Below are 27840 nucleotides of genomic sequence, written 5' to 3'. Positions count from 1 at the left end.
AGCCAGGTAACAACAGGTGTCGTTTTCCACGCAGGCACTCCAAGGCATCATTAGCGGAGAACAGGAAGGGAATTCATTCAATAGCTACACATTCCAAGGGCTGCAAAATATTGCAGCCCATTATCAAGCATATCGTGTGTGGGCTCAAGACAATTTTGTTATTTTTGCTCTGGGTTAGCAAAGTACCTGAAAAACAGAGAAAGAGCCGTCGCTAAGAGTCCTGGCTCGGTTATATCCCCCTTTAGCATTCACTGATGTCGATAAGAAGAACAGAATCAAGGACAGAGTTAGAAATCAAGAGCCTGACGAGACCTTGGCGGTCATTTGTGCAGCATCTGCAAGGCATCATTCCATGCCTACCAGATGTTGTCCAGCATCTTCTTAAATACCTCCAGTGAAGCACCCATCTCCCAAGACAGGGTGTTCCACTGCTGAGTAAGTATCTTCTTGATAGGAGGTTTCCCCTACACTTTAGCTGAAATCTGCTACCCTACAGTTCCCATCCATTGGTTCTAGTCCTGCCTGCCCTACAGCGCACCAGAGAACAAGTCGGATATCTTCTGTGCTCCAGCCCTTCAAGTATTTGAAGGCTGCCGTCACATCTGCCCCCTAATTTCCCTCTTCTCCAGGCTATACATACACAGCTCTTTCAACTTCCCCATAGGACTTGGGTTTCCAGACCCGTCACCCTCTTCTGGATCCATTCGTCTTCAGAAGAGAGCCTGTCTCAGTAAACGTGCAAGATGAGCTCCAGCACTTTCATCCTCTAATAAGATCCAGCACTTTCATCCTCTAACTCTCTATGGAGCCTCATTGCAGTTCTGCAGACTAACCCTGCAGGGAGAGAATCCTGCATATTCTCAATCATGTACCCCACCATGCACAAACAGATGCCATTCTGAGTAAGAGAATTTCACAACAAAGTGGCTGCGGCTCAGTTCTCACGTAACACTAAGCTTAATCATGGCTTAGCACAAGTGCACAAAGATTGGGGCTCCCGGTGAGAAGATTGTGGAAACCCAGCCAGGTGGTCAGGGTGTAAATAATAAATTATTATTATTATTATTATTATTATTATTATTATTATTATTATTATTTTCTGGCCCAACTGCTGCTGTGCCAAATACTTCAGAATACCAGCTGCTAGAGGGTCACCGCTTCCATGCCTTGCTTATGAGCATCCTGAAGGGATCTGGGTGGGCAGCAGGTGCTGGAACTGCAGGGCTCCAAAATCTAAACCCAGTTCAGAATCTGACTTCAGTAGGTAAGCAGCAGTATAAGCTGTTGTTGTCAGTGCTGTGTTATATGACAATAGGCCCATCGTTCCTCTGGGAGCGTCTGCCGCAAAAGCCACACTGAAATGGATGTGTTTGCTGCAATACAACAGCTTTTCCAATACAAGACTAGACAACGTTCCCAAAGGGTTGCACCCCATAATTTATTGGTCCAATCCATTTAGCACGAGAGACAGACATGCACATGAAACCGTAACATTTTCCGGACTGGATCCATTTCATATGGAACTGGCACAGGGGGTTTAAAGAGAAACGATGCCCATTTCACAATTTCCTTTAGCTTAAGAACAAAATATAATGCTCATTCAGAATAGAGCATTCTTGGTTTTGTCCAGCTAATGAAAATCTTCATTGCACAAAAGAGCCTCAGTATTGACATGTGCTTTTAAATCAGAACCTCCCTTTCTCTGAAAAAAAAAGCTTTTCAGCAGATACAGTGATATCACTAATGATGCCTCTGCGTGTTTTACGAAACACCCCAAATTCAAGCTAGCATATAATGAAGAGAAACCAAATAAGGCATATAATAAACTGAAGTCTCAATGCCACTTTTCATTTAATTACTGAGATTTTAAGTGGTCAAATTTTTAAATGGCACTAATGCCAAATCGTTTTCCGTTCATTCATTCTTTTAAAATGTTGTAGCGGGGGAAATGCAAAACTAATTGCTTGGATTGATCTGAAATATGAAATGCATGCCCTGATATTCCGTATCTCTAGAATGTCACTGAGCAGAACTCATTAGCCACAGTTAATTTAAGCTTCGTGAAGTGCACTCTTCACATCTGTATTTCATATAAGCCAATACAGGCTCCCTTTGCGGCTTCACGTGCTGGTTTCAGCTTTGGAATGCCCAGGAAAATTGTAATCCATCCAATCTCAACCCTGCAGTTGCATTATTGGCAAAACTAGGGCAGGGATGTCTCAAGATGCACAAAGTGTCAGCTGATGTAATTAATTCTAAACTATTTACCAGCTTGCTTAATGTTTGACATTGTATATGTATGGAATGTTTCTTGTGGGGTAGGATATGGTGATCACTTCTTATATTTATTTTAAAAACTGGAGTACAAAGTAATTTTTAAAAATGCACAAAGCATCTCACTATCACAACCCACTCCTAAAAAAAAAAACACCAAAAAACCCCGAGGGGACTTTCAGTACAGTGGTACCTCGCAAGATGGAAAACTCGCAAAACGAAAGGGTTTTTGGTTTTCTGAGTTGCTTCGCAAGACGATTTTCCCTATGGGCTTGCTTCGTAAGACGGAAACGTCTTGCAAGTTTGTTTCCTTTTTCTTAAAACCGTTAATACAGTTGCGACTTGACTTTGAGGAGCAACTCATAGCACGCGGTGTGGTAGCCTTCTTTGAGGTTTTTGAAGACTTTGGTGATTTTTGAAGCTTTTCCAAAACTTTCCCGACACCGTGCTTCGCAAGACGAAAAAAACCGCAAGGCGAAAAAACTCGCGGAACGAATTAATTTCGTCTTGCGAGGCACCACTGTACTTCCTTCAACCAGGGTGGAACCTTTCGTTTATCATTTCCAGAAAGCGTTGACAGTATAGAAAAGCCAGGGGTGAGGGGGAAGAGAGGGATATGGTTTAGAGGGCTGCAATATGTTGAAGGGATTGGTGAAAATTGGAGAGGCCCACCCTTCAGTGAGCAGAAGTGTTTTCGCTTGCCTAATGCCACCATAGGATGACACATCTGAGATCTACCATATTTTTCTGTGTACAAGACTTTTGGGGGGCTCAAATTCAAGGAAATGGGGGGAGATGGCTCAGAGTTGTTGAGCTTTTTTTTGCGGAGGATTGTCCATAGTTGTTGTGGGTTGCAAAATAAAGGCTTTTTAAACCAACGCATCTCACATTGATGCCTTTTTGTGAGAGTCTCCCAAGTCAAAAATATAAGTTTAGGGATTTCACCAGTTTGCAGGGGGGACTACCTTGACGACTTTGCAGCCTTCCCTGGTGGTGTTTCCCTTGTAGCTAATCTCATACCAAGTCTCCAGACTGCATTTTGAACTCTTTAAAAAGAAAGCAGTTTCTTCTGGGGCAAGGGGAACCAGGTGCACACACACACATATCCCTTTGAGAAAAGCCACAGTTCCAAAAATGTCGTTAGTAATCATCATGCCAAAATAAAACAAAACAAAAAAACCAGAAGAGAAGGCACTCCCCTTCAGTTCCATGTTGGCACTAAAATGAAAGATGGAGTTAGCATCTCACTGAGAAAAGAAAACAAATGAAATGACTCCCCCCCCCCAAAAAAAGAAACCCCCCAATAAAGACCAAAGGAAAGAGCCTGACTGGCCAACCATGCATGCTAGGAGAGAGAAAGAGAACCAGCTCTACTCTTTGGAGAAGCTGAGCTGCCAAACTTACTGTTTTCCTGCACCCTGGCCACGAAGCCTGTGAGAGGTATCTGTGGAGTCAACTGAGGCATAGGGGGAGGGGGTGGAGCAATAGAAACTGGAAGCGACACACACGCCATAAACGGGAGAAGTAAACACAGATACAGGAGAAGGAAAACAAAAACAAAAAGCAGCTGTCATTAACAATGGACCACAAAACAAGGTATGCAATGAACAACAGGAATGCACACAGCAGGACCTCCTTCAAAGTTTGCTTTCCCAGCAATACAACCACTGCTGAACGGCATTTTTTGCCAATTTGTAACTCCATTAAGGGGCGGTGGGGGGGCAACTAGGGATGAGGCTAAAATCCACACTTCCCTTTCCGAGGTTTCACTTGTTGATTTGAACAAAACTCTTCCTTTTCCCTGCTTTAAACCCAGACGTCCTGACATCCTGCAGCAAAATCTTGCAGGAACTGGCAGGGCGTGAGGGGAAAGTGCAATTTGTGCTTTAGCAAGAGGATACTTTTCACAGTAAAATGCCATGGGAAGGAGCTCAATAGGAGCTCTGCTATGCAGCGAGCATTGAAATAAACAAGCCAGAAAACGGCAATGGTTACGGAGGGGATTTGTCTATGGAGCCCCACCCTTCTGTGTAAGACTGAATATACTACGTTGTTTTATAATTTTATATTTTGAAGCAGCTTTGTGCATCCCTTCAGGAAGGCTTTTAGGAAAGCAATTTGTTTTCAGAAGAGATGGCTTTTTTCTGCTGAACTGCAATTCAAGAAAATCCACAATTCAAGTGAACTAGCAAATAAACATGTCAGCATATCCCTAAAAATAAAATGACTTTGTCTCTGCCTATCAGTCAAGCTTCATGGGACATATTTGTAAAGGGCTTCATTTATTATTGCATTCCAGGGGTATCAGAATGGTGAAGGATGAAGCTACCTCGTTTTCAGCTTCTTACAGCAAGGATTCTGTGCTCATCTGTTCAGCATCACCAGGAAGGATCTTTGGGCTGACAAGGCAGTCAAAGAGCACAGAGAATCCTGAAGGCCAAGCAAAGGCCCATGTTTAAAAGACGACAATGGCGTGTTAAGCAAGCCCATAGCGACGAATCTGTGTTCTGAGTCTTCTGCAGAGGGACCCTCAAATTTCCTTCCTTCCTTAGGTTCATGGGAAGGAGAAAAGAGGTAATTTAAAGGACTTGCGAGGACAGCCAACAAGGTGTGACTGAGTGTGTTAGTCGCCAATCTTGCATGTGCATGACTGCAAGCCTCCACAAAGTCTGTTGAGTCTACATCAGATGGAGACAGAAGTTCTACCTCATTAGCAGCCATGCCACTAATCCTTCAAAGTCCACTTGTCAGTGCCTGAGCTGCATGCAGAATTAAGGGACCATTTTCATCTTTGAAATGAGCTTTGTATACACACCCACCAGAGCAAGCTGTGTATGAAGATGTTTGTCTCAAGAGGAGTTAGATGGGACAGCAGGACGGAGCCAGAATTTTTAGGGGATGGGAACATTTTTATTTTAGCATTTCATCCAATCTAGATTCAAAGCATCTTGAAGGCCCCACATTCAGCACAGTAGTAGGACCGGGATCGCAACTTTGAAACAGGTTCTAGACTGCCAAGTACGCAGTAATTTTAAACAATGCTGGAATTCAGCATTCCTCTTTCGACAATTAAATCTGAGCACCAAGTTAACTTTGAAACAAGCTAGCCTCCCCTATGTGCCAGTGTAACTGAAACACACCATGATGAACTGTTTTGAAGAGATCTCACTTCCAGTCCCGTCCCCCCCACCTCCTGAATTCTCTTTCTCCTCTCCCCACAAAGGCTACAAATTAGGTCTGTGCCTGGCATGAAAAATGCAGTCCAAGGGAACTGGGAAACCTGGAAGCTATGCTGTCAAGACTGGGATGTTAAATCATTAAGTTTCAGAAAAGGATGAAAACAACTGACAAGTTAAAATTAGTGGCTAGAGGCTATTGTTTAAAGCATGGCACACTACTCATATATCGGCCTTGCGCCTGTATTTGAACAAAAGCTTGCAATACAAAAAAAAAAAAACACACACATACAAAAACAAGAATGCTAAAATGATTAGGACATTTCACGAGGATATTTCTGTCCTACTGAAAGCCGCCCGCTGAACGTGACAGGACCGTTTCTCTGTATTTTCACATACTTTACCTCTGAACATGGACAGGCAGCCAACTAACTAACTAGTAGTGCAAATTTAATTCACCATTTCAACACAATGGGCTGGATCAGACAATAGGTCCCTCACCGCATGTTGCAGTACAATGCGTAGAAGGGAACAAAAGTGTACCTGAACATCTGATGTGAACCACACGTACATGGGGACACTGCATTCAGCTACAGCGCATACAATCCAATATGCAGAGACCCAAATTGCAAAGCTGATCTCCTCCACAAAATATGGTAACCAGTAGTCTGAATCGTGAACTATATGTGTTTGATTGCAAGTGTCTATACCATATTCAAATGTAACATCTCCATATAAACAGGGAGGAACACTAAAGGTGGCTGTCTGAATGGGGAAAGGAGGCCTACTCTTCCAGGTTATGGGTCAGATTTCTAACCTGGCTCCCTGATAATTTATAGCTGATCATAATAGGAACAAAAACACTATAGCTGAAGCTGGGGGACAAGGAAAGGGCTAAAAGGGTGAGAAACTAAACAAGATTTTTAAGAAAGTCCTTCTAACACCATGGACGGTTATTCAGTGCTGAAGAAAAAAACACAAGTCACATTCACTCCTAGTTTAAAAACATATTTCTTTCAAACAAATTATTATGTAGCAAAATATACTGTGTGTATTTTCTAGGCCCAGTTCAGGTGTAACAATCTTGGTCTAATAAAACCATGGCCAGATCCTGATATGTAATCATAAGAGATTAAACCACAGTTTTCTGGTTCAGATGGAACAGGAAACAGTGATTTACTAAACCACAACAGAAGTGTCAAAGCCAAACACAGAACAGATGAAAGAGAACAGAGAGACTATGATGGAGTGTGCAGACTTGTTTCATCTGAACCAGACCTTAGTCACCAAATTATGGATAAATCAAGAGAAATGCAAAGCTATCAAATCACAAAAGCGACCCCAGGAGTTCTGGGCTCTGTAGTAACCCAGCAGCTTACTTGAGTTTTGAGAATAGAGAGGACCGCCATTAACATGAGGCTGAGCAGAAAACGAGGCAGTCACAGAAGGATTCCGCCTAAATCCACCAGAAGAGGCCGAAGAAGTGGTAGAGTTGTGTCGGGATATCTGCCTGGTCATAGTGCCATACTGGGAACCAGGAGCTGACCCAGGAGCAGCTGAAAAGCAGGCACCAAAAGGAACCAACAAAAAGAGATAAGCAAAAATAATAACACTTGGGGAGAGAGTGCAGAAAACCAGGAGGGAGCACGTACAAAGCCCACAGTATAGCAAACATATGGAACCCCAAGACCCCAGTGATGAAAATTGATGGAGCAGAAGATTTGGAAGGAGGCTACTTAATGTTGAAGGGGCAGGGCTGAAATTTACTCTTCTTTATTTATATTTTTAACTTCTGAAAATGCACAATGCTATTAAACTCTGAAACTTCATTAAACTTGATCCTTATGGCTTCCAGAGCTACTGGAACCATTTACCGTATTTTTCGCTCTATAACACGCACCCGACCATAACACGCACGTAGTTTTTAGAGGAGGAAAATCCGTATGCATGCCACCCGTGGGCATTCCCTCCATAACACGCACAGACATTTCCCCTTAATTTTTAGGAGGAAAAAAGTGAGTGTTATGGTGCAAAAAATACGGTAAATATGCAGGATGTGCTGCAGATAGAATCCTGTTACCCACACTGAATTCATGTATAAATGTATTGCTTTTTATATTATCTAGACAATAGCTGACATTGTTTCTTCCATGCTGTTACAAGTATGACTAGTGTTCTGAAAAACAGTCTTCAATGGACTAGCCCTTGAACTCTTCTTGTGCATAAAACAGAAGGCATGAGGTCCAACATACGAGTTTACATCATTAACACATTGGAGCCCTCAGTACAAATCCAAAACGTGTTTGACATCTCCCAGGTTTCAGATCAATAAAGAAGGTAAAAACTTTGCCCAAGGGAAGCGCTATAAACAATGATTATCAGTTGTTATCTGCTTTCTATGCACGTTTTCTCTCTTTGGTAAGGTAAAAGTTCACATTCACTAGTTGAACTTGTAACTTTCGTTTGCTAAAGCTGTCTTAGTTAAGACAGTCAAACACACCATTACTTTGAACAGGTGTATGTGTGCCGTAAAGCATACCATAAGGTTATACAAACTCTATTTCACCTAGTATTAGAACATTTACCAATGTTATCTGGGTCAAAGCCTCTCAAGTTCATGTCAAAGCAAAAAGCATCCTCCTGCTGTCTGCCTGTTACAGAGCAGCCTTCCTCAGCCTGCTGCTCTATAAATGGTCTTTGCCCATTGCTACCATCAACCATGCTTGCTGGGGCTACTAAGAGCTGGAGTTCAATCGCATTTGGAGGGCAAAAGGGTGGGAAAGGCTGCAGTAAAACAATCAGCATTACTATGAGTAGTGCCTACATAACTAGTAGTTATTTCAGCTTTTAACGTTTGTGAAATCAAAGGCATGCTAAAGACCAATGCTAACACAACACAAATCGTCAATGCCTTGTATTGCGCTACTGAATATAGAGTCCCAACCAAAACCATTATTCTGTTTATTAGGTAAAAGGTAAAGGGGCCCCTGACCATTAGGTCCAGTCATAACCGACTCTGGGGTTGCGGTGCTCATCTCGCTTTACTGGCTGAGGGAGCCGGCGTACAGCTTCCGGGACATGTGGCCAGTATGACTAAGCCGCTTCTGGCGAACTAGAGCAGTGCACAGAAACACCGTTTACCTTCCCGCTGAAGTCGTACCTATTTATCTACTTGCACTTTGACGTGCTTTCGAACTGCTAGGTTGGCAGGAGCAGAGACCGAGCAACGGGAGCTCACCCCATCGCGGGGATTCGAACCGCCAACCTTCTGATCAGAAAGTCCTAGGCTCTGTAGTTTAACCCACAGCGCCACCCGCATCCCTTGTTTATTAGGTACACCTGGTTAAATCAAGGAGGCTCAATCTGTGGCCCTTCAGATGTTGTCAAACTGCAACTCCCATCATCCGTGGCCAATGGCCCTGTTGATGGGAACTGATGGGGTCTTGGATCCAAAAGCTTTCAGGGGGCCACATCTTCCCCTCCCTGGATTAAATTAAACATTTCAAGTTAACAAGCTTTAAAAGTTGCACTTTGAGAGTCAAATGCTGTGTGGTTTCAAGAAAGCACAAGACTACCTATGGCTAAGACCCACGCTGGTGGTCCAGTTTCGAGTTAATTTATAATGCATGCTAAATGTAGTAAAAAGCACTGCTCACCACTTCAGGGCAAGCCATCAAAAAAAGGCAGGGTCACCCCAATGTGCTTTATGCACATATATCACATTTATGCGATATATCCAAGAACATAAGAATGTGTGAAATTGACACATGATCTACACATGAGTTACTTTTGAACACGAGACTGAAGTAGGATCTGTGCCCCCCTGAATTGGTTATATTTAATTATTCTGAATACCACATTACCAACAAGTTTTCTGAATGCATAATGTGGATTTGGGGGAGCAGAAAACAGATCACAGGCACTTGCCCATTTCTGGCACACCACCTGGTGCCTGCTAGTTCAGATTCTTGTAATGCAAGGTGCCCTTCTGCTTCGGAACAGACATACATACTACATAAACACAAATCAGGCACTCTGGCTTTGTCAATTTAAGCAATAGCAGTGGGCCACAGGATCAGAGGTTTTCTTGGTTTTTGTTTTAAAGGCAAACCACAAAAATGACTAAAGGTAGCTCACCCCAGTACAACAATGTACATTTGGGTGATATATACGGCAGAGCAGATATTTGCACCCATAAGGCCCAATCTATGGTACATCCTCATCAAAGGATCTTGTACAATGACCTTGGGAAAGTACTGCCTAATAGCGTAATAGGCCAGGCATGGGCAAACTCTGGCCCTCCAGATGTTTGGGACTACAATTCCCATCATCCCTAGCTAACGGGGCCAGTGGTCAGGGATGATGGGAATTGTAGTCCTAAACATATGGAGGGCCAGTGTTTGCCTATGCCTGTAATAGGCAATACTAGGCTATTTGTAATAAGTGACACTCACTATAAAGGCAGATTCCTGTGTCTATATTTAAACTTTCAGAGGCTTTCACCACAGAAAAAAAATTAGTTGGGGTTAGATTGGTTAAACCCCCAAGCTTCTATTATTGTAGCAGGACAAATGCACACAACACAACCCAGGATGTATACATTCATTAGTGAACAAAGGGGGAGTTGATTAAGTATTTTTGTTAAAGAACTGCAATAATGCCAGCTCTTTCAAGAGGTCTCACCTATCACACTGCCCATGACCAGAGGTGGGGGCATTGGTGGTGCTGGTGGAGCTTCAGGAGGAGGAGGAGGAGCAGATATGTGTGCTATTAAAATAGATTGCCAAGTCAGGCCTTGATCCAGAGCTTAACCTTTGGACTTATGGTGAAAATGCTGGGCAGATGAAGGTGCCCCATTTACAATGTGGTGTTGGCTGCTTGTGAAGTCACTGGGAGGCCGATTCAGCCATGTGGAGGTCCATTTCCACTCCATCACGTGGCCAAGCATATTTTACCATGCCCACCAGACAGAACTCATCAAAAACCAAGAGAGGAGGAAGGGCAGGATAAAGCGCCCCCTCCAACATATGGCATCATATCTCTCTGCATGGTTACATGCACTCTGTGGTTGAGTTCCCAAGTGGACACCATGACATCTAGCTTTTCCCCAACCGGGTGCCCTGTGGATATTTCTGGACTGTAATTCCCACCGGCATCCCAAAACGGCATGGCCAATGGTCGAGGATGATGGGAGCTGCAGTCCCAAACATACAGAAGACACCAGGTTGGGGAAGGGAATACAGCTGCCTGCATCCATTCCACAACACTAAATGGCCTACAACTTCAGGAAGGCTATACGGCCATGTAAATCCATCTCACAATACTCAGTAAGAGAGTCATTAGTCAATGGGGGGCACAAAATATGAGCCTTGGCCCAGATAATGGTCCCGTGTCTGTGTAGACTTGCAATTCCTTACCCCCAGGCTGAATTAACATTTCATCTGACATTTGCATGGAAAGGGCCTATGTGCATGCAAAAGAAGTATTCAAAAATTGTTTGTATACCCAAAAAGGAGGAAGCATACTGTAAATCAGGATGGCAAGACCATGAACAATTCAGTAGCAGAAGTCACAAAATTCCAGCTTAGATTTTGTTCCACGTTTGTCTGATTCTGCTTAGATGAATGGTTTCCCCACCACAAGGAAGTAGTTTCGATTGAGAAGTAAGAGTGGTAGTCAGCTGAGTTTCACTAAGAGTAGACCCATTGAAATTCATGGACCTGACTTGGCTTACTCCAAGCAAAACTTAGTTGAATGCCATCCTAATACATTTCAATCCTCTCCAGCATGTGCTTGGATCATCATGGTACCCCTACGTTAAAAAAAATTCAACATGATGATTCAGCTACCCTTTGAAAATTGAAGAAAACCTGCAGCATTTCCTCAAGGCCTCTTTTAAAAATAAACTACACCCACTGAATAGACGACTGAATTCTATCTGCTTTTCTGAGGAAATCTGAAAGCTTTTCTTTGATTACAATCTTTCTGTGTTTTCCGGTCCTAACATAGTCCACGTTCTCAGCCCTTCCTAGAAATCCAATTGAACGACAGGGCAATCTACATGGAACAAAGTATTCTCCATCTCAACCCACTTAATCATTTGAATTAGGCAAACCAAGATAGCGTGAGAAAGAATAATAGTTGAGGAAGCTAATCTAAATTGTGAAGGAAGGTGGTTTATTGCATAAATCCACAGTTTTTATGAGCTGAGTTCCCTATTGTGGACAAAACTGCATTTTACCATATTAATGCAATGTGATTTTTTATTTTTTTTGCATTCAACTCAGGGCTGGAGAACCTGTGGCCCTCCAGATGTTGTCGGACCACAACTCCCATCATCCCTGACTATTGGTCATGCCGGCAGTGGCCGATGGGAGTTGGGGAGTCTAACAACAGCATCTGGAGGGCACCAGGTTGGTGAAGGCTGTAATATAACTATATGAGTAGTGTCTGGATAACTAGCACTGAATATTTATTTTGCCTTTATTTGAAGACACATTTCAGTAGCAGCCAACTGAAATCAACACCTTTATTGAATGCCCTTTATTGTGCTACTGAAAACTTGAGTCCTATGTTGTGCCTGTCTAGCAAGCCAGTGAGTCCTGGTGGTCCCTTCACTTACTTGCACAATTGAAAACTATTAACTTCATCCAGCATCTAAATTAATCCTGTTTATTACATAGGATATTGTTTAAGGCGCTTCTTGGAAAATACCTTGGCCAATAGTCGGAGGTGAAGGTGTAGGCACGGCAATGGGAATGCCAATACTGCTGCTTCCGCTATTTTCTCGACTGCCACTTCCGCCGCTACTGCCACTGTTCAAAAAATAAAATAACAAAAGGTCCAAGCAGATAAATAGATGTCTTTCAAGAACAATTATTCTAATACATGTTATACTTGAAAATGAATCCAGGTCAATAGTGTGACAAATTACCTCCATTTCACGACAAAGCCAAGAGCTATAAATTAAATCCGCCCCCCCCCCAAAAAAAGGAAGGGAGGGAGAGATCCCTGCCTCTTATTATCATATCGGCAGAGAAGAATGCACGAAATTCTAACAGATACAGATGTAATTAGCTAAGTCATTACGTACTCACATACACCCCCCGTTTCAGCTATCAGAGTATTTAATTAAAAAGTGTAAGCAACCGTTTTGAGAACTAAAGAACTGTTAGCCTAATATAATGTTCCTAAATGATTACAGACACCCTAAAGTAATTAAGGGTGATAAATTGCATGTTAAAGGTGTCAAAACATAAGCAATTTGCAACTCTGATGCCATCTACTCTGGAAAAGGTTTCCTTGTTCCCAAAATATCAGAGTGGCACTACACATTAGGATTGTTGTGAAAAAGCACCGGAAGAAGGTGAAGTGTTGGGAGTGTTGGTGAATTTTGCTTAACACTCTGTTCATTAAGCTGTCAGCCAACCTAGTGAGAAAGAAAACATATCTCCTAAACACATCTGGTGGGGACAGTGGAGAACGGAGCTTTTTTATAGATGTTTAACGCAACAGCAATTCACACCTAAGGACAGGTTTTCCTGGGTGAAACTATACTGGTAGTGATATAATGTGCATTCATCAACCTATCCATGACCCCAGTTTAGCTCCTTAATGTTGTCTGAATAGGGATGCGAAAGGGACAGAGACCCTTTGGAGAAGCTGAGACCTTGATATTTGATCAGAGCAACTTGGTCCTTGTCCAATTTGTAGTTGGCAAAGAAGCAGTGGGTAGAGAGCATCTAGGACCAAGCTGAGACTGTTGAGACGCCCTTGTTAAGTATGCTGCTGCCAAAAGGTATAACATTACTCCATTTATACTACTGAAATGTTGTTTTTGCTGCATGCCGTTACATTTGCTATCACTTTCCTGTTTCATTATTGCTGCTGTTATCAAATTGTTCTTGCAATGGTTGATTTTGTGATGTGTCACCGCTCTCACTGTTGTAGCAGCTTTGAGAAAAAGGTTTTGTTTGTGCAAAGGAGGCGTGCAAATAAAGTGACAATGATGATGCTATCCGGGTGAGCATGGTCTCAGTCTGGCCCTCCACCTTCGCTACGTATTGGAATAGTGCTTCAGTGTGCTTTGGGGTGAGTCAGAAGCTGGAGAAAATGACCCACATGGATACAGACCAGTCAGATACAAAAAGAAGGAAGTTAAGCACGCTGCCGGCTAACTTGAGAGCCATTGAGACAACAGTACAAAAGAACAAATTAAAAATATACTACCCACTGCTTCCAATTATCCACAAACATCACAAGACAAAGCGGCAAGCAACAAGCATAAAAAAATCAGTCTCGCTCTCTCACACACACACGCACGCGCGCACACACACACACACACACAAAGCTACATGAAAGAGAAGAAATAAAGATTGCTACCATGATCAGAGATTATTCCCAGAAAAATTAGTGCTCTGCATGCCAAGGATCTTGAACCTGTTGCCATGGCTGCAGCTGAATCCCGTACCACAAACCACTTACATGACACTGAAGAGTCCATTTCCGCTGCCTCAAATAATGAATGTACAAAAAGACATTTATGCAACCGTTTTAAATAAGACAGTGTTTTAAGTGACTGCAGCCTCTCTCAAAATAGAACTATTGTCATTTTTCAAGCTCGGCAGCAAGTGCTGGGTTTATAAGCTTCCATTACACTGCTAAAAAAAAAAAAATATATCAAATCACAGCCTGCTCATTACAATGACCATTGGTATGTCTTTAACCATTAATGCAGCATAAGCCACAGTGCTGAAAATTCTAACTTCTATTCCACTACAGCCAGCAGCTGTGTTCTATTCTTCTCCAAAGTTTTATTGACACTCACAGGGAGCCAATTTGGAATAAGAAGGTGGTTCTGTTCATTCAGAAGAAACCTCTAATAAAAGTCTGGGAATGTAGACTGAAGAATGGGGGAACAAATTTTGCATGCCATTTGCAGATAGTGGCCAAATTATATGTCCAGAAGAATCACATGTAATTTTACTACATCAAACTACAGGTGTGAGAAGCTCAGCATGTCTGAACCCTCCCCAATCAAACTATCAGTAATTTATATTTAGTAATATGCAATTATTTGCATGTTTTAAATAGATTTTATATATGTCTATGGTTTTAATTCTATTCATGTTAAATTGCTTTTTAATTATTGGTTTTCCCCCTGCGTTTTTAATGATTCTTGTTTTTATCTGTAAGCCGTTTTGAGTCCCATCAGGGAAAAAGGTGGAGTATAAAAAAATAATAATTCAATAATTAATTGACACACTGCTTCATGTCAGAATAGACTTCTAAATGGTTCTGACCAGTTAAACAAACATTAAAATATGCATCAAAACACAGCAGCAATTAAAACAGGAGACTCAGGTCACAGGATGAAGGGAATGCCTGTGTACACAGGTGTGTCTTCAAAGACCGGCAGAATGCCAATACAGGTACAGATACCGTCTCTCCTATTTCAGCAGAGAGTGCGTTCCAGCTCCAGCAGTGAAAAAGCTGGCTTCTATGGCTGATAGCTATCAGCCACAAGTCAATAATTATCAGACTGTGTCAAGACTAAACGGGTTCCATTTGTTGATCTTAATGCCCTTACCAGGAAATGGATATTCCCTGCAGTGGAATCTGGGAAGGGGCTGCGCTAAAATCCACCAAGATGGACTGCTAGATTTCCAGAAGCAGGGTTGTTGTTTTTTACATCACAGTGAAATATTTAAGCATGTAATCTGCCTACCACACCTACACCCCCCCAAGTCTGAAGTGGGATTTCTCATATTTCAATTGACTACTAGTAACCACGAGACTATATAATTATCTGTTTCTGCGGTTGTCCTAGAATTAACACTTTCTCTACCTAGAATCAGCAAAACACATTAAACTCGTTGCTTCACAGAATAAGCTTGACAGAAATCTGGTATGTGAGAGCCACACACACTAACTTACTAAGTGTGATCTTACATTATACCGTTAATTTCAGAGTTATAAGTATGACAGCACAACCATTTTCTACTCCTTAAACCATCTATCATCAAGAATTCTCCCTCTCAAAGTAAAAAAAAAAGGGGGGGGAGGAATGAAATTGCTATTTGTGCATTTGTTAACATGGTTGGCAAATATGATTTTTTTATTTAGAAAATAGAGGAATGGTTAACTTATAAAAATGAAAGGTCCTGAAGATCAAGCACTCTAAGAAGATTTGCTCTTGATCTTGTCTTTACCATTTTAGGGTATGTAGCGATGGTGGTTATTCAGCAGTGTTATATTTGTTTTACATTTTTACCCTGCCATCCTTCCAGATGAGGCAACAGACATGTTGGTTCTAGGGCTGGGTGATATCTGGTTTTCAACATCACAAGATATCACCAGCTAAACATCACAATATCTTGATATATCACAATACATATCTGCGGTGGCAGAAGGTCCCGCCATATCTCCCTGCAGTGGCAAAGGGCCTTGCTGCGCCACCCTGCTGGCGGCGGAGGGCACACCACTCTTCCCTGCAGCAGAGGGCATTGACGAGGCTCCCTGCGGCGGTAGAGGGCCTTAAAATGTAAGGAAGCAGTAGATTTAATAAAAATATTAAATAAACTTCCATATAATATATTTAATGTATTTTCAGCTAATTTAAGAGAAGTTTAAGTGATTTACTAGTCAAGTCGCATCTGCTTCCACACTCAGGGGTTTAAGTGGAATCTGTGCATGCATAAGCCCCACTGAGTTCAACTAAACTGACTTCTACTTTCCTGGGAGCAAGCCTCATTGAATTCAGTGAACTCTTCCCATTCCTTGCTGCAAGTCCTGCAAGACCTGCTCTCTGTCTAGCCCATTTATAACTGGTCCAGTAAGACAGGGCCCTGACTGACTCCAGCTGCAAAGGCTGCTTCTGCTGTTAAGGGATCATCAGAGTATTGATTAGGGGCAGGATCAAGATTTAGTTTTGGAGATGTCCTATTTTAGCTGCTGTCTGGATTATGTCCTTGTATTTTCATTGTTAAAACCTCGTTAGGAATAATTATCAATAGTTTGCTACGTAGCATATAGGGTGATTCTGTTATCAACAGGTGGGGCAGGGGCAGGCTCAATATTCCTTAGGCTCACAGAAATACTTCAATATTTATTTGGATCCTGGTGATAGTCAGGATCTAAGTCCTGTTTCAGTTTTCTCCCAAGCAGCTGTTTCTTAATTGTGGACTGGAAGAAACCACGAGTGAATTCTAAAAACCAGGCTCACATATCAATGAGTTCCACGGGCTGTGCTGGAACCACAACTGAATACCCTTTTGTTGCAAACAAAGCAAACTTTAGAAACAGGAAGTGCTTTGAACTAAAAAATTCTTTGTTCCGTATCTCTTATGCTCCAACGTCTTTTATCATGCTTTGTTGGGATCAAGTTTCAGGACAGGCCACCTGCAGAGTCTTGAACTGTACCTGTGTGTTCTGGGCCTCTGGTTCAAGGATGCCGTTCTCCCAGGACTGTGCTGGCTTCCGAGCCTTGCAGGACTGGTCATGTAATCATTAGGGACTGTTGGCGGCTTAACAGGCTCCAAAGTCTTATAAGGTGTGTTCCGTCTGGCGAGATGAAACAAGACACAGAACAAAAGCGGGTGGGGAGAGAGAGAGAGGGAGGCTTATTAATTGACTAAGGAAACAAGTAGCTACAGCACAGTTCAGTGCACATCATCTTAACAGTGTTTCTCAAACTTAGGGGTCCCTCAGCTGTGGTTGGACTACAACTCCCATCATCCCTAGCTAGCAGGACCCATGGCCAACAAACTGAAGCTTAGACTAGGTAAGACTAAGGCACTGTTAGTGGGCGTCTCCCTAAACCAGATGGCTGGGAGAGGCCGCTTGATGGAGTTACCGTCTCTTTGAAGGAGCAGGGATATGGCTTGGGGAAAACTTCTGACTCCTTTGCTGTCACTTGAGGCTCAGGTGGCCTCGGTGGCATAGAGTGCCTTCCATCGGCTTCGACTGGTGGCCTAGCCGCACCCCTATCTGGACAGGGGTAGCCTAACGTCTGTTGTCTATGCTCCGGCAATCTCTACGTCTGATTATTGCAACGTATTATATGTGCCTACCCACATTTCTTACCCTTCAATGCAACTGAACCTAACTTTCCACCCCCAAGCAATTCATTGCCTTCAAAGGCATCACGGAATTCTCCCTTCCTAGCATTAGAGTTCAATAAAATAAAGAGTTCCTTCCAACCCTGTCGGCACTAAACAGCACTTATTGGTATTTCCTTAGATTTATAACCCTCGCGCTCCTTTTTCGAGTTCCTAGCAACTGCTTGCTGCTCTGTGTAGGATTTATATACTCATCTAATCCTTTCTTGTGTCATCTACACTCACAGCACATAATGCCTTTAATACCAATGGCTAGTTTCTGTAAGGGATTGCCTTTTCTTAAACTTCCACCTAAAGCAGGAAGTTTCTGCTCTGCTGGGTGTTCAACTTGGCAACTTCTACTTTTTTAAAAAAGAAAAAGCTACATGCTTCATTAAATAATTTGTTTAAAATTCTGTTAAAAACAGCTTCTCTACTTTATGAGTAATCTTGCTTCCTAGATTTTTTTTATCATCTAAGGAAAATTAAGCAAGCTCATGAATGAAAATTTCTCCTTTTTCTGTATTAAAAACCAATTCCACCCCAAATCAACAAGTCGGCTATGCATTGGGGAAACCAAAGAGCCAGCTCTAAACCACAGGCGACTGTTAGATATTGAATATATCTAATATTTGTATCCAAATATATTTGGATACTACTGTTCAATAATTCAGGTGGTGGTGGTTATTTATATGCCACCAATCTGACTGAGTTGCCCCACTCTGGATGACTACCAGCAAATTATAAAACCACAGTAAGACATCAAACATTAAAAACTTCCCCATAGAGTGCTACCTTCAGATGTCTTCTAAAAGTCAGATAGTTGCTTATTTCCTTGACATTTGATGAGAGGGCGTTCCACAGGGTGGGTGCCACTACCAAGATGGCCGTCTGCCTGTTCCCTGTAGCTTCACTTCTCGCAGTGAGGAAACCACCAGAAGGCCCTCAGAGCTGAATCTCAGTGACCAGGCTGAACAATGGGGGTGGAGATGCTCCTTCAGGTATACAGGACCGAAGCCATTTAGGACTTTAAAGGTCAGCACCAACACTGTTAAACTACTACTGATTCCATGCCAGGTTACTGGAGCATAAATTCTCTAGTCTGGCTTTCCATGTTTCCCAAAGATGGTGGCATTGTGCATTATTCTAGCAACATTCTATATTCCTAGCAATAAACCGATACCTCCTCCAGACACATACACCTCATTCCAAAGCTGGAGCGTTGCTCATTTTTCCAGGTTCAACATTTGACTTCTACCCAAGTCAGTCTTCCTCAGCCTTTTTGAATCTGAATCCTTTACCTTTTGTATTTTAAAATTTTTATATATGGATGTTTTATGATAACCTCTAACTGTAACACCTAGTAAAAGGTTTGGCAAAGAAGTTTTTGTGTTTTTTTTCCTTAAAAATAGCTCAAAAACTTCAATTTTTGGGAGATTTTGCAAAAAAAAATCTCATCAACTTTGCCCAAAAAAGAAAGAAAGAGAGCTCAACAACATTTGTGTCTGGATTTTCATTTTTTGAAATATGGCAACCCTATCCAAGAGAGGGCTTTCAAGCAGACACTGCTAATCTCCTTTAAGTTTATTTTTTAGTGTGTCTGAGAAATCATAGCACATCCCCACACCATTCCCTAGGGCTTTTTACCTTCCCAGAGCACCCCAACCTATAGTTTGAAGACCTAGGAATGAATGGTCTAAGACTGTACCAATATAGCAACTTATATTGTAAAAAAAAGGGATGTTCTGGTATGCTATAGACCTCATTCTGGCCCTTGCAGTAGAATGTGCTTGCTTGTAACAAGACTTCAGTTTCTCACCCTCTTCCCACAGCCTCAAGGCTATTGCAGATCTTAACAGGGCTCTGGAGGAGCCAGTCCTGTAAACAGAAAATACCCACCAGGCAAAAACAGATGGACTGATATAATGCCGATGTACCAATTCAATCCACTTAAGGTGTCAGACTGCATAAACAGAACATATTTCAGAGTGGGTGTTCTGTTCACGCATTGGAAACTTTTTTATTATTATTAAAAAAAAATTCCTCTTTGGCTGTAACAGGAATGAAATAGCAGTCGTCCCTGCCACCCTGGACCAGCTCTACTATGAGGCAAAGTGTGGCAGCTGCCTTAGGCAACATGCTGGAGTTCAATGCACTCTCTAAACTAGCCTTCTGCACTCTTGTAAATACCAGAGCTGAAGTAAGACCAGATACTGAAGTCTGCTAAGCTTCTGTATGTGCAACTGGGTGGGTGCGCCATTTTTTCCCTTCACCTCAGACAAATATCATTCACGGCCCCAGCCTCCCTGCCCAGGTTGCAATCCTAAAGGTCACGCACTAAGGAGATGGCTGTATTGAAACCTATTGAACCTACTATAAGAAAAAGCGCTGTTCGGATTGAGTCAGTTATTCAGTGTAGGCGGTAGTCTCATGGAATGATTCTCAGTCCAAAATACTAAAGGTGATATCCAATTAAATGATACCACTGAAATCAGGGAAACTTCAGAGTGCATTGATTCCATGGGTCCACTCTGAACACGATTTCAGTTGGATACCACCGTGGTATTTTTATAACAGAAGTGCAACTGCACAAGTTAAGCAAACACTAGGAGACAGAGACCTCAAATGCTAGAAAACTGTTGACCCAAGCAATTCAAACTGTGTTCTTTGTCAACCGAAAAGGAGAATGAAAGTCTTATTCTTACCCCAGAGTTCCCCGGCCCGACATAGGAGGACTTGGTGGTTTTTGTGTAGGCGGATTTGTTCTTGACAGAGTGCCAGTTCTCGCAGGCTGGTTATTTCCATGCTGAAAACCAGAATAATGCTTTAATTTCTTTGGACAGAAATAGCCCCAACTGTTATGTCGATGCAATGCTTGAATACACTAATATATGAAGTGAGGATTCCCAGACAGCTTTTAAACCACAGCTTCTTTTGCTGCATACGGGATTAAACGCAAGAAGAGAAATCCATGCCTAAGCTTTTTAATTCTAAGCCCCCCCACCCCATTCCTTTTGCACATTTGCACCCACAGTGAATGAAACCTAAGCTGCGCTAAGCATAAATAACGGCTCATGAACCAAATCTTATTTTAGTGAACGTGTCAGATCCACTGAATTTATTTTGTATTCAAGATTTACATAGGCATGCAAGTGTTTCTGGGAAGCCTGATCTAAGGTGTAAGTCAATAAGAGATAAGCATCTACCTAATCAAAGCAAAGCACTATGTATGTTAGAGAAAAATTAAATTGTTATCTATGGATAAAATGCACTTTGTCAATATATCAGTGATATATTAACTGTCAGTTGGAGCTGAGGTTCAGCACATGTAAACAACCTATGAGGTTGGGGGAAGAGAAGAGAGGAGTATAGGAGAGAGAGAGAAGAGGAAAAAGGACTAGCTTTCAGGTGTAACGGCTCAGCAGCCTCTATTGTCATGGGACATTGTGGGTCAAATGAGAAATAACTCTTCTTACCTTGGCTTTTAGCCACTTACGTTGGCAAAAAGAAAAGGAGGAAGAAAAGTAGAAATTAATGGCAAAATCTCTTACTGTTCACATGGCAGGTTTAAGTACTAATGGCACAATTATTGGCAACATTTGTTTTCTTCACTGTAATCTACAACTGCAGGTCAGTTCAGAGAATAGCTTTCATTTGCCACCACTGAGAAAGCAGACCAAGTTTCCACAAAAGGAGGAAGTTTTGTCCGTCTCAATTCAGCATTTTTTTAATTTAATGAACTTTCCATCCCTCTAGCAATTGTGAAACGCTCTCCAGGTTGACACTTAGAACCATTCAATACATTTAGAACAGCCTGCAAACACCTGAAGTAGGTGAAGGCAGATGGAGCTGGTGAATAATGCCCACACCACCCCAAAAGACCAATATTTTGGTCCATGCCTGCTTGGTGCCTTAAAAAAATGGAACCCTAGCCTGTGAAGGTGGATTACATGAGATCACATACAAAAGAGGAAAAAATTGATCTTCCCATCCCGGACACAACCAGCACACACAAAGATTAATTCTTCCACATAAAGCAATATGAAGCTGTGAATTTCCTGCATTGGCAATGGGGAGGACCAGATGATGTTTTAGGTCTCTTCCAACTCTTTTGATTCCCTTCAAGAAAGACGAATGGGCTGCAAGTTATATATACCCAGGGAAATGGTAGTCATTCTGGTTGCATCACCGCCAGCATCCATTCACACAAAGAGATAATCAGCAGCTCTCTGCTAACCTAGTTCACAGCAACCTCTCTGCATGCAGTTATATACATTAATATGCAACAAGCTTGAGGATGTGGACTTTTGGGGAGTCAGAATTTCCAAATGCATGTAGTGCAACTGGTCTGCATCATATACTTGTTGCAGCTGTATGCACACAAGACTATCCACACCAGCACTCTCTCTTCTGACTGGTAGTAGTTCTGAAGCTCAGGCAGAGAGGCTTTTCCAATTCCCAGAAAGAGGTCTTGGCTGGGCCTGTTGTTGCATAACATTTAACTAGAAATTCTAAGGATCAGGCCTGTGACTTTCTACCTGAAAAGCGTGTTCTCTGCACCACTGAGTTATGGCTCCACCTTTATACCGTCTGCCCCTTTCACAATATGCTTTGCACACCCAACGTTGCATTTTTGACCTTTTGCTTCTGACGCTAGAGCCTTGGGGAGAATAAAGCCCAGCTAGGAGAAATGGGACGGTGAAAAAGAAAGCGAGTGTCAGCACAGCCGAAGAGTCAGATCAGATATGAATTCACCGGGTAGCTGTGGTCAAGTAATTTCTTAGTCACACGTTACCCCTCTGTAAAATGAAAATTATTTATGACCTATCTCAGATGGAGGCTAGGAAGATGCATTAGGACTGTGCAGCGTTTTGGATTCCCAGGACAGAGAGAACATGAAAAGAGGAGTATAAAAAGATATACCGTATTACTCTGTGTGTAAGACCATGTTTTTTTAATTATAAATTGGGGTATTATAAATTGGGTTGAAATTGGGGGTCGTCTTGTACACGGATAGTGAAGAGGGGAACGGGTGACTGGTGGCAGCCGTGAGCAGGAGATTGTCAGCGGCGAATGGGTGGGTGATTGGTGGCTGCGGCAAGGCCTGCTGGTGATTGGCTGCTGCTGTGGCGGTGATTGGCGGCGGCGGCCAGGCCAAAAAAAAGCTGAACAACCCTGGGCAATCTCCCGTTTCTTTAATTTGGGATTTGAAAAAATAGGGGTAGTCTTATACACGTGGGCGTGTTATACACAGAAAAATACAGTATGTGGTGTGGAGAAAAAAGCTTCCATCCTCCTCCTCCTCTTCCTCTCATACGACTAGAATCCAGTGTAATCTAATGAAGCTGATTGGTGGGAGATTCAGAACTGGCAAACAGTAGTACTATTTCAATCAGGGCACAGTTAGCCCACAGAATTTGATTCCACAAATTGTAGCGCTGGCCACTAGCTTAGAGAGCTTTAGTGGTGTCTGCCCAGCACGGTGCACTGGTCTTATTTAGCTGCTCATCAGGTCTTACAAAGTACCTTTGAACACAGAGTTTGATTTCAAGCAGGTCGTCTGATATTATTGTGACTCTAGGTGCTTGACAAGTTGATCTGTGGAGGGTGGAAGGGGAAAGGATAGGGGACAAAGTTCCCCACATCTGATCTCAGGCTAAGCGTAGGGCTTTTTTTGTCTAAGTGGATTTAGTGTAAGTATATTACACTTTAGTGTAAGTAAGTATTATCTCAAAAGGCAATCTTCTATTCAGGCAATGGGAGCTTTTAAAAATTAGGATTAATATTAAAAAAGGCACACAGCTTTGTACACATTTGCATAAATACATCTCATGAAAGAGAACCCGAGGGAAATTCTTTAATCACAAACTAGTGCTGGATTGCAATGCTAGATTAAGAAATCTCTTGTCTGCACAGGGAGGCAAGTAGGCAGGCTTTCCATAAGATGTGCAGTGTGTTTGCTACTTCTGCAATAAAATAATTTAAGGAGTTGTTTTCCCAGTGGGTGACATGCAATTTCTACAAGGAAGTGCTTTCTGCATAGGAAGTTGGTTCCTTCTAACAATGCCTGGAAAATAAAGCTCTGTACTTTCCCCAAGTCCTCAAAGTACTTAAAATGGTAACTCAACAGCATCCCTTCCAATATGATCCTGTCTGAGTATTAAAATCTGCAAGGGGGAGGGGGCTTTTTTCATTTTTCCACAGGTGAGGAAGCTGCATTGTGTGGTGACCCAAGACATGTCTTTTCTTGATTACTGCCCTAGCTATTGAGCTCCAGAAACCCAACTGGAATAGTCTCTGTTCATCTGATCCACCAATTAAATACATTCATCCTCTCCCTGGGAAGAATGATAAATATTCTGTTGTATGTAATTCTTAATTACTGTTACAGCTTTCTTGATTGCTGTTACCCACCCTGGGCTCATGAAAGTGATGAAGGGTCAGATATAAATTAAGGCAATGCATAAATAACAAATCATTAAGGCATCCCATAAAAAGACAGCCCAGTATTACTCCTATATTGCAGATCAGGGACCTGGAGGCAAGAAAGAGGAGCTTGCAGAAAACCACCCCATGAGTTCATGGCAGGAGGTGAGATTTGGACTAAGAAGCTTCCAGCTCAAGCTGAGTTCACTTTACTTCTCAATATGTGCTAGTAGTGTGATTGTGTTATCATCACCATCAGACAAACAAACACACACACACACACACACACACACACACACACACACACCAATTTTTATATTTGGCAGACAAGCAATGAGCTCCTGAAACATTTCCAAATTCCAAAATTTGGTATGGGCTAGCTTGCAAAATCATCAGATCAGGAATCAAAGCAGCAGCAACAAGAGAAACTGCTGTAAAGAATCTGCTCCGTTATTAAGCACAAATTTTGTAGACACAGAAAATGGAAAACAGTAAGGAAGGCAGGGGGCATTTTTACACTCTGGTGTGTCATGAAAGGAGTGACAGAGTTGTCTCCACTTTGAAGCCCCACTACTGGAAAACTGTGGAACTGAGTTCTGATCACCCTTTCACAAGACTCACAATAATATACATACAGTGACCTTTATAAAGAGCCAAAACCTTTTCTGCAAAACAAAAAGTAGCACTGTTCCAACATTTCTTCTTTTTCTTACAAAGGAAAGGCATGTCAAGAACACTAGAGGAAGAGAACTGGTTATGTTGTCAGTTCTCTTCAATTTGAATTTAAGCACACAGGGCTTTCCTTTTGCGGTCACTCCTAAATACAATTGCACAACTGCTTGCTTTCAACACACCTTTGAGAGGATTTAAGAGGCATTTAAGTGCATTCAAGGAAAACGTATTTCATAAATTGCTTTCGTGAGGGAAAGGAGCAGCTCCATCGAAGTCTGCCTGCTTCCTTGTTTCCCTCCTCCATTTTTGCATCACTGCATCTGTTCTCAGCTTGCCAGAGCTTTTAACAAACAGATGCTAAACACATAGCACTATCACAAACAATCACAGCTTCAAAATGCAGCGGTAGTAACATTTGGCTGGCACAGCACAGATGTGACTGAAAGGACTGCCTTTATTTTAGAGAAAAGATCTAATGATATATTATTCCAGGAAGGACCAAAACAGGAGAAAGCAACTGCTATTCTCAGAAATCAAATGAAGACTAGAATTCTGGCTGAAAATACAATTGGATTGATAAATTTCTTTATACCCTTGTGATATGTAGATGTAAAGAACAGTTTAACTATGTTTGCTTCCACTAAACATAGTTAAAATTAACCACAGTTTAAGGTTCACACAACACTAAACTGTGGTTAAAGTGGAAGCTGTGCCAATTTCCGCCTTACGATCAATGAAACAGGAGGAAAGGAAAGACTGTTTCCTAGTTTTATTGCAGTACTGTATCAACAGAATGGTGTACTACCAAACAGATGCAGTAACTACTTAAGAGCTATTTTAGAAAATCTGGAATAGCAACTTCAGATATCATTTGGTACCCCCAAATACTTGAGGAGGGCTGGGAAAAGAACTAAATTCTTACCTTTACACCATGACCCACGTCATCCAGCACTGTGTAGTCTATAGGTTTTCGAATATACCTTACAGGACGCTCCATGTTTGCTGGCGCAATGATTTTGTGTGTTCTGGATGTATTCTTATTGGTTGTCAAAATGCCGATCTCTCTACGGGCCACCTTCTCTTTATGTATGTCCACCGTCTACAAAGAGGAAAAGTCAGAAATTCATGCCTAACTGTGACATAAAACTTAGACCAACAATATATATTTTTCCTCATCATCATCATTTATTTTATTAAAAATGTAAAGCCAATATAAATGGTAATATTGGCAATCTTGATAACTAGCAAGTTCTATTTCTACATTTACAAGATTCTTCTATATCTTCTGGAAAGGTGTTTGCAATGCTTTTGGACACCTCTGATCAGAACCAAATTCCAGTGGCGTAGCGTGGGGGGTGCAGGGGGGGCCGGCCGCACTGGGCGCAACACCTGGGGGTTAGGGTTAGGGGGCGCAAATCCACGGGTTAGGGGGCGCAAATTACTTGCCTTGCCCCGGGTGCTGACAACCCACACTACGCCACTGCCAAATTCTGATTGATGGTTCCTGAGATCAAGGAATGGGGTTTCATCCTTCATTTCTTACACCCTATTTGACCTGAGACTTCAACCATTCAGGGCTTTTCTGCATTCAGTTGGGAAAATCTGGGTTGATCCCAATGGACAGAGAAGGGTCCAAATATAAAAGAGTAAAGGAAATAAACTGGATGTAGAATGGTGAGCAGTCATAAGATGCACTATAGTTCTAAAAATCAGCTGCTGAAATGGTCACGTAATTGCAAGGAAGCTAGTATTTCCATGCTCAGATATCATTTCCCCCCACGCTGCCTTGCAATTACATGATTATATAGTACAGTTACACTTATACTTACAGCATCGTACCTTTCAGCTTATGTAAAGCATACACATGGAAAGTGGGAAAAACAAAACACAATCTATACATCACAGGAAATAAATTCTTTGTTATAAGGACACAAACCAAGAAGTGAGCCACAGAACTGTGAGACAGTCAACTAACGGAGCTAAATGCTAAATTTCCAGAATTGGAAAAGCAAGAAGAGAGAATCTAGCACACAAGGAATTCAAAGAATCACCCTGGAAAGGCTCGAATCCTGACACCAGAAAACCCAAACACTAATCTCAAAATGTAATTCAAACTATGTACTGTATTTTTCGCTCTATAGGATGCACTTTTTCCCTTCTAAAAAGTAAGGGAAAATGTGTGTGCGTCTTATGGAGCAAATGCAGGTTGCGCGGCTAAGCCCAAAGCCATAACAGGGAGACAGAGTGTTGTGCAGTGCTCCGTCTCGCTGTTCTAGCTTGGGGATGGCTGCGCAAAGCCTCCGCAGGGCAGCGGGATGCCTTCACCCCGCTGCTCTGCGGAGGCTTCAAAGGCTGTCCCCAAAGCCAGAACAGTGAGACGGAGCGCTGTGCTAAGTGGCTTACAAAAGACCATAGGAAGGACAACAAGTTTGAAGCTGAAACAAGTCTATAGGGCAAAGGAGTTTCATAAAGAAATGCAACACAGCAAGGAAGCCTTCCTCACCCTCTAACTTGCTTGCAAAGAACAATAATCTTCCTTGCCCTTCACTGGGCCTCCACATTCACCATCTCTCTCTATAGCTCTTTGCAATGAATGTGCCCCTATAAATCTGGTGCATCAATCACTTTGCATATCATTGGCACACATAAAACTGACCCCACAGCTCCTCTTCCAGTAAAAGTTGAGTTAACAAGATTTCATAGGCCACTTTTGGTGCACTGGGAATGTTTTTACCATAAACAGCTATTTTATGGCCTCTAATAATGGGAATATGTGGCCCACGGAAGGTTGTGTTTTTGCTTGTTTTTGCTTTAATCACGTTAGGGAGAGAAGGCTACCACACTGCTACTTAATCAAGTCTTACTCAAGCTTTACTATTCCAGGCTGCCATTTCAGTCAAAGAACTGCACCCATTTTGCCGTAAGCAGACAATATTTGTTTGTGTACAAAAGAGAGAGAAGAGGCTTACATGAGGAGTAACACTGATGCAAACCAACAGGAGGATAAGGTAAAGGTAAAGGGACCCCTGACCATTAGGTCCAGTCGTGGCCGACTCTGGGGTTGCGGCGCTCATCTCGCTTTATTGGCTGAGGGAGCCGGTGTACAGCTTCCGGGTCATGTGGCCAGCATGACTAAGCCGCTTCTGGCGAACCAGAGCAGCACATGGAAACGCCGTTTACCTTCCCGCCGGAGC

At 42.3% G+C, this 27840-nt stretch overlaps 1 protein-coding gene and 1 long non-coding RNA gene across 13 annotated transcripts in view; both read right to left on the bottom strand.

Annotated features, from left to right (window-relative positions):
- Positions 1-27840, bottom strand: part of ABI1 (abl interactor 1) — a 96998-nt gene that overhangs the window by 5278 nt on the left and 63880 nt on the right. The window contains exons 3-10 of one of the 12 annotated variants that reach the window (XM_083467515.1): positions 25569-25745; positions 21025-21039; positions 20254-20354; positions 16872-17012; positions 12165-12265; positions 10134-10217; positions 6830-7006; positions 3679-3765 (exon numbers count right to left, since the gene is read on the bottom strand). In XM_083467515.1, the coding sequence (XP_083323641.1) occupies positions 3679-3765; positions 6830-7006; positions 10134-10217; positions 12165-12265; positions 16872-17012; positions 20254-20354; positions 21025-21039; positions 25569-25745 (883 nt within the window). The remainder of the gene's footprint in view (positions 1-3678; positions 3766-6829; positions 7007-10133; positions 10218-12164; positions 12266-16871; positions 17013-20253; positions 20355-21024; positions 21040-25568; positions 25746-27840) is intronic. The other 11 variants (XM_083467521.1, XM_083467520.1, XM_083467519.1 and 8 more) reach the window with 11 other exon arrangements.
- Positions 1845-3672, bottom strand: LOC310689720. The gene is made up of 2 exons (XR_014517619.1): positions 2793-3672; positions 1845-2449 (listed from the first exon to the last, which is right to left on the bottom strand). It is a non-coding gene; the product is annotated as an uncharacterized lncRNA (long non-coding RNA).

This window comes from Podarcis liolepis (assembly GCF_965112155.1).
Source record: "Podarcis liolepis genome assembly, chromosome: 12".
Lineage (NCBI taxonomy): Eukaryota > Metazoa > Chordata > Lepidosauria > Squamata > Lacertidae > Podarcis > Podarcis liolepis.
This window is presented reverse-complemented; position numbering and strand designations above follow the sequence as displayed.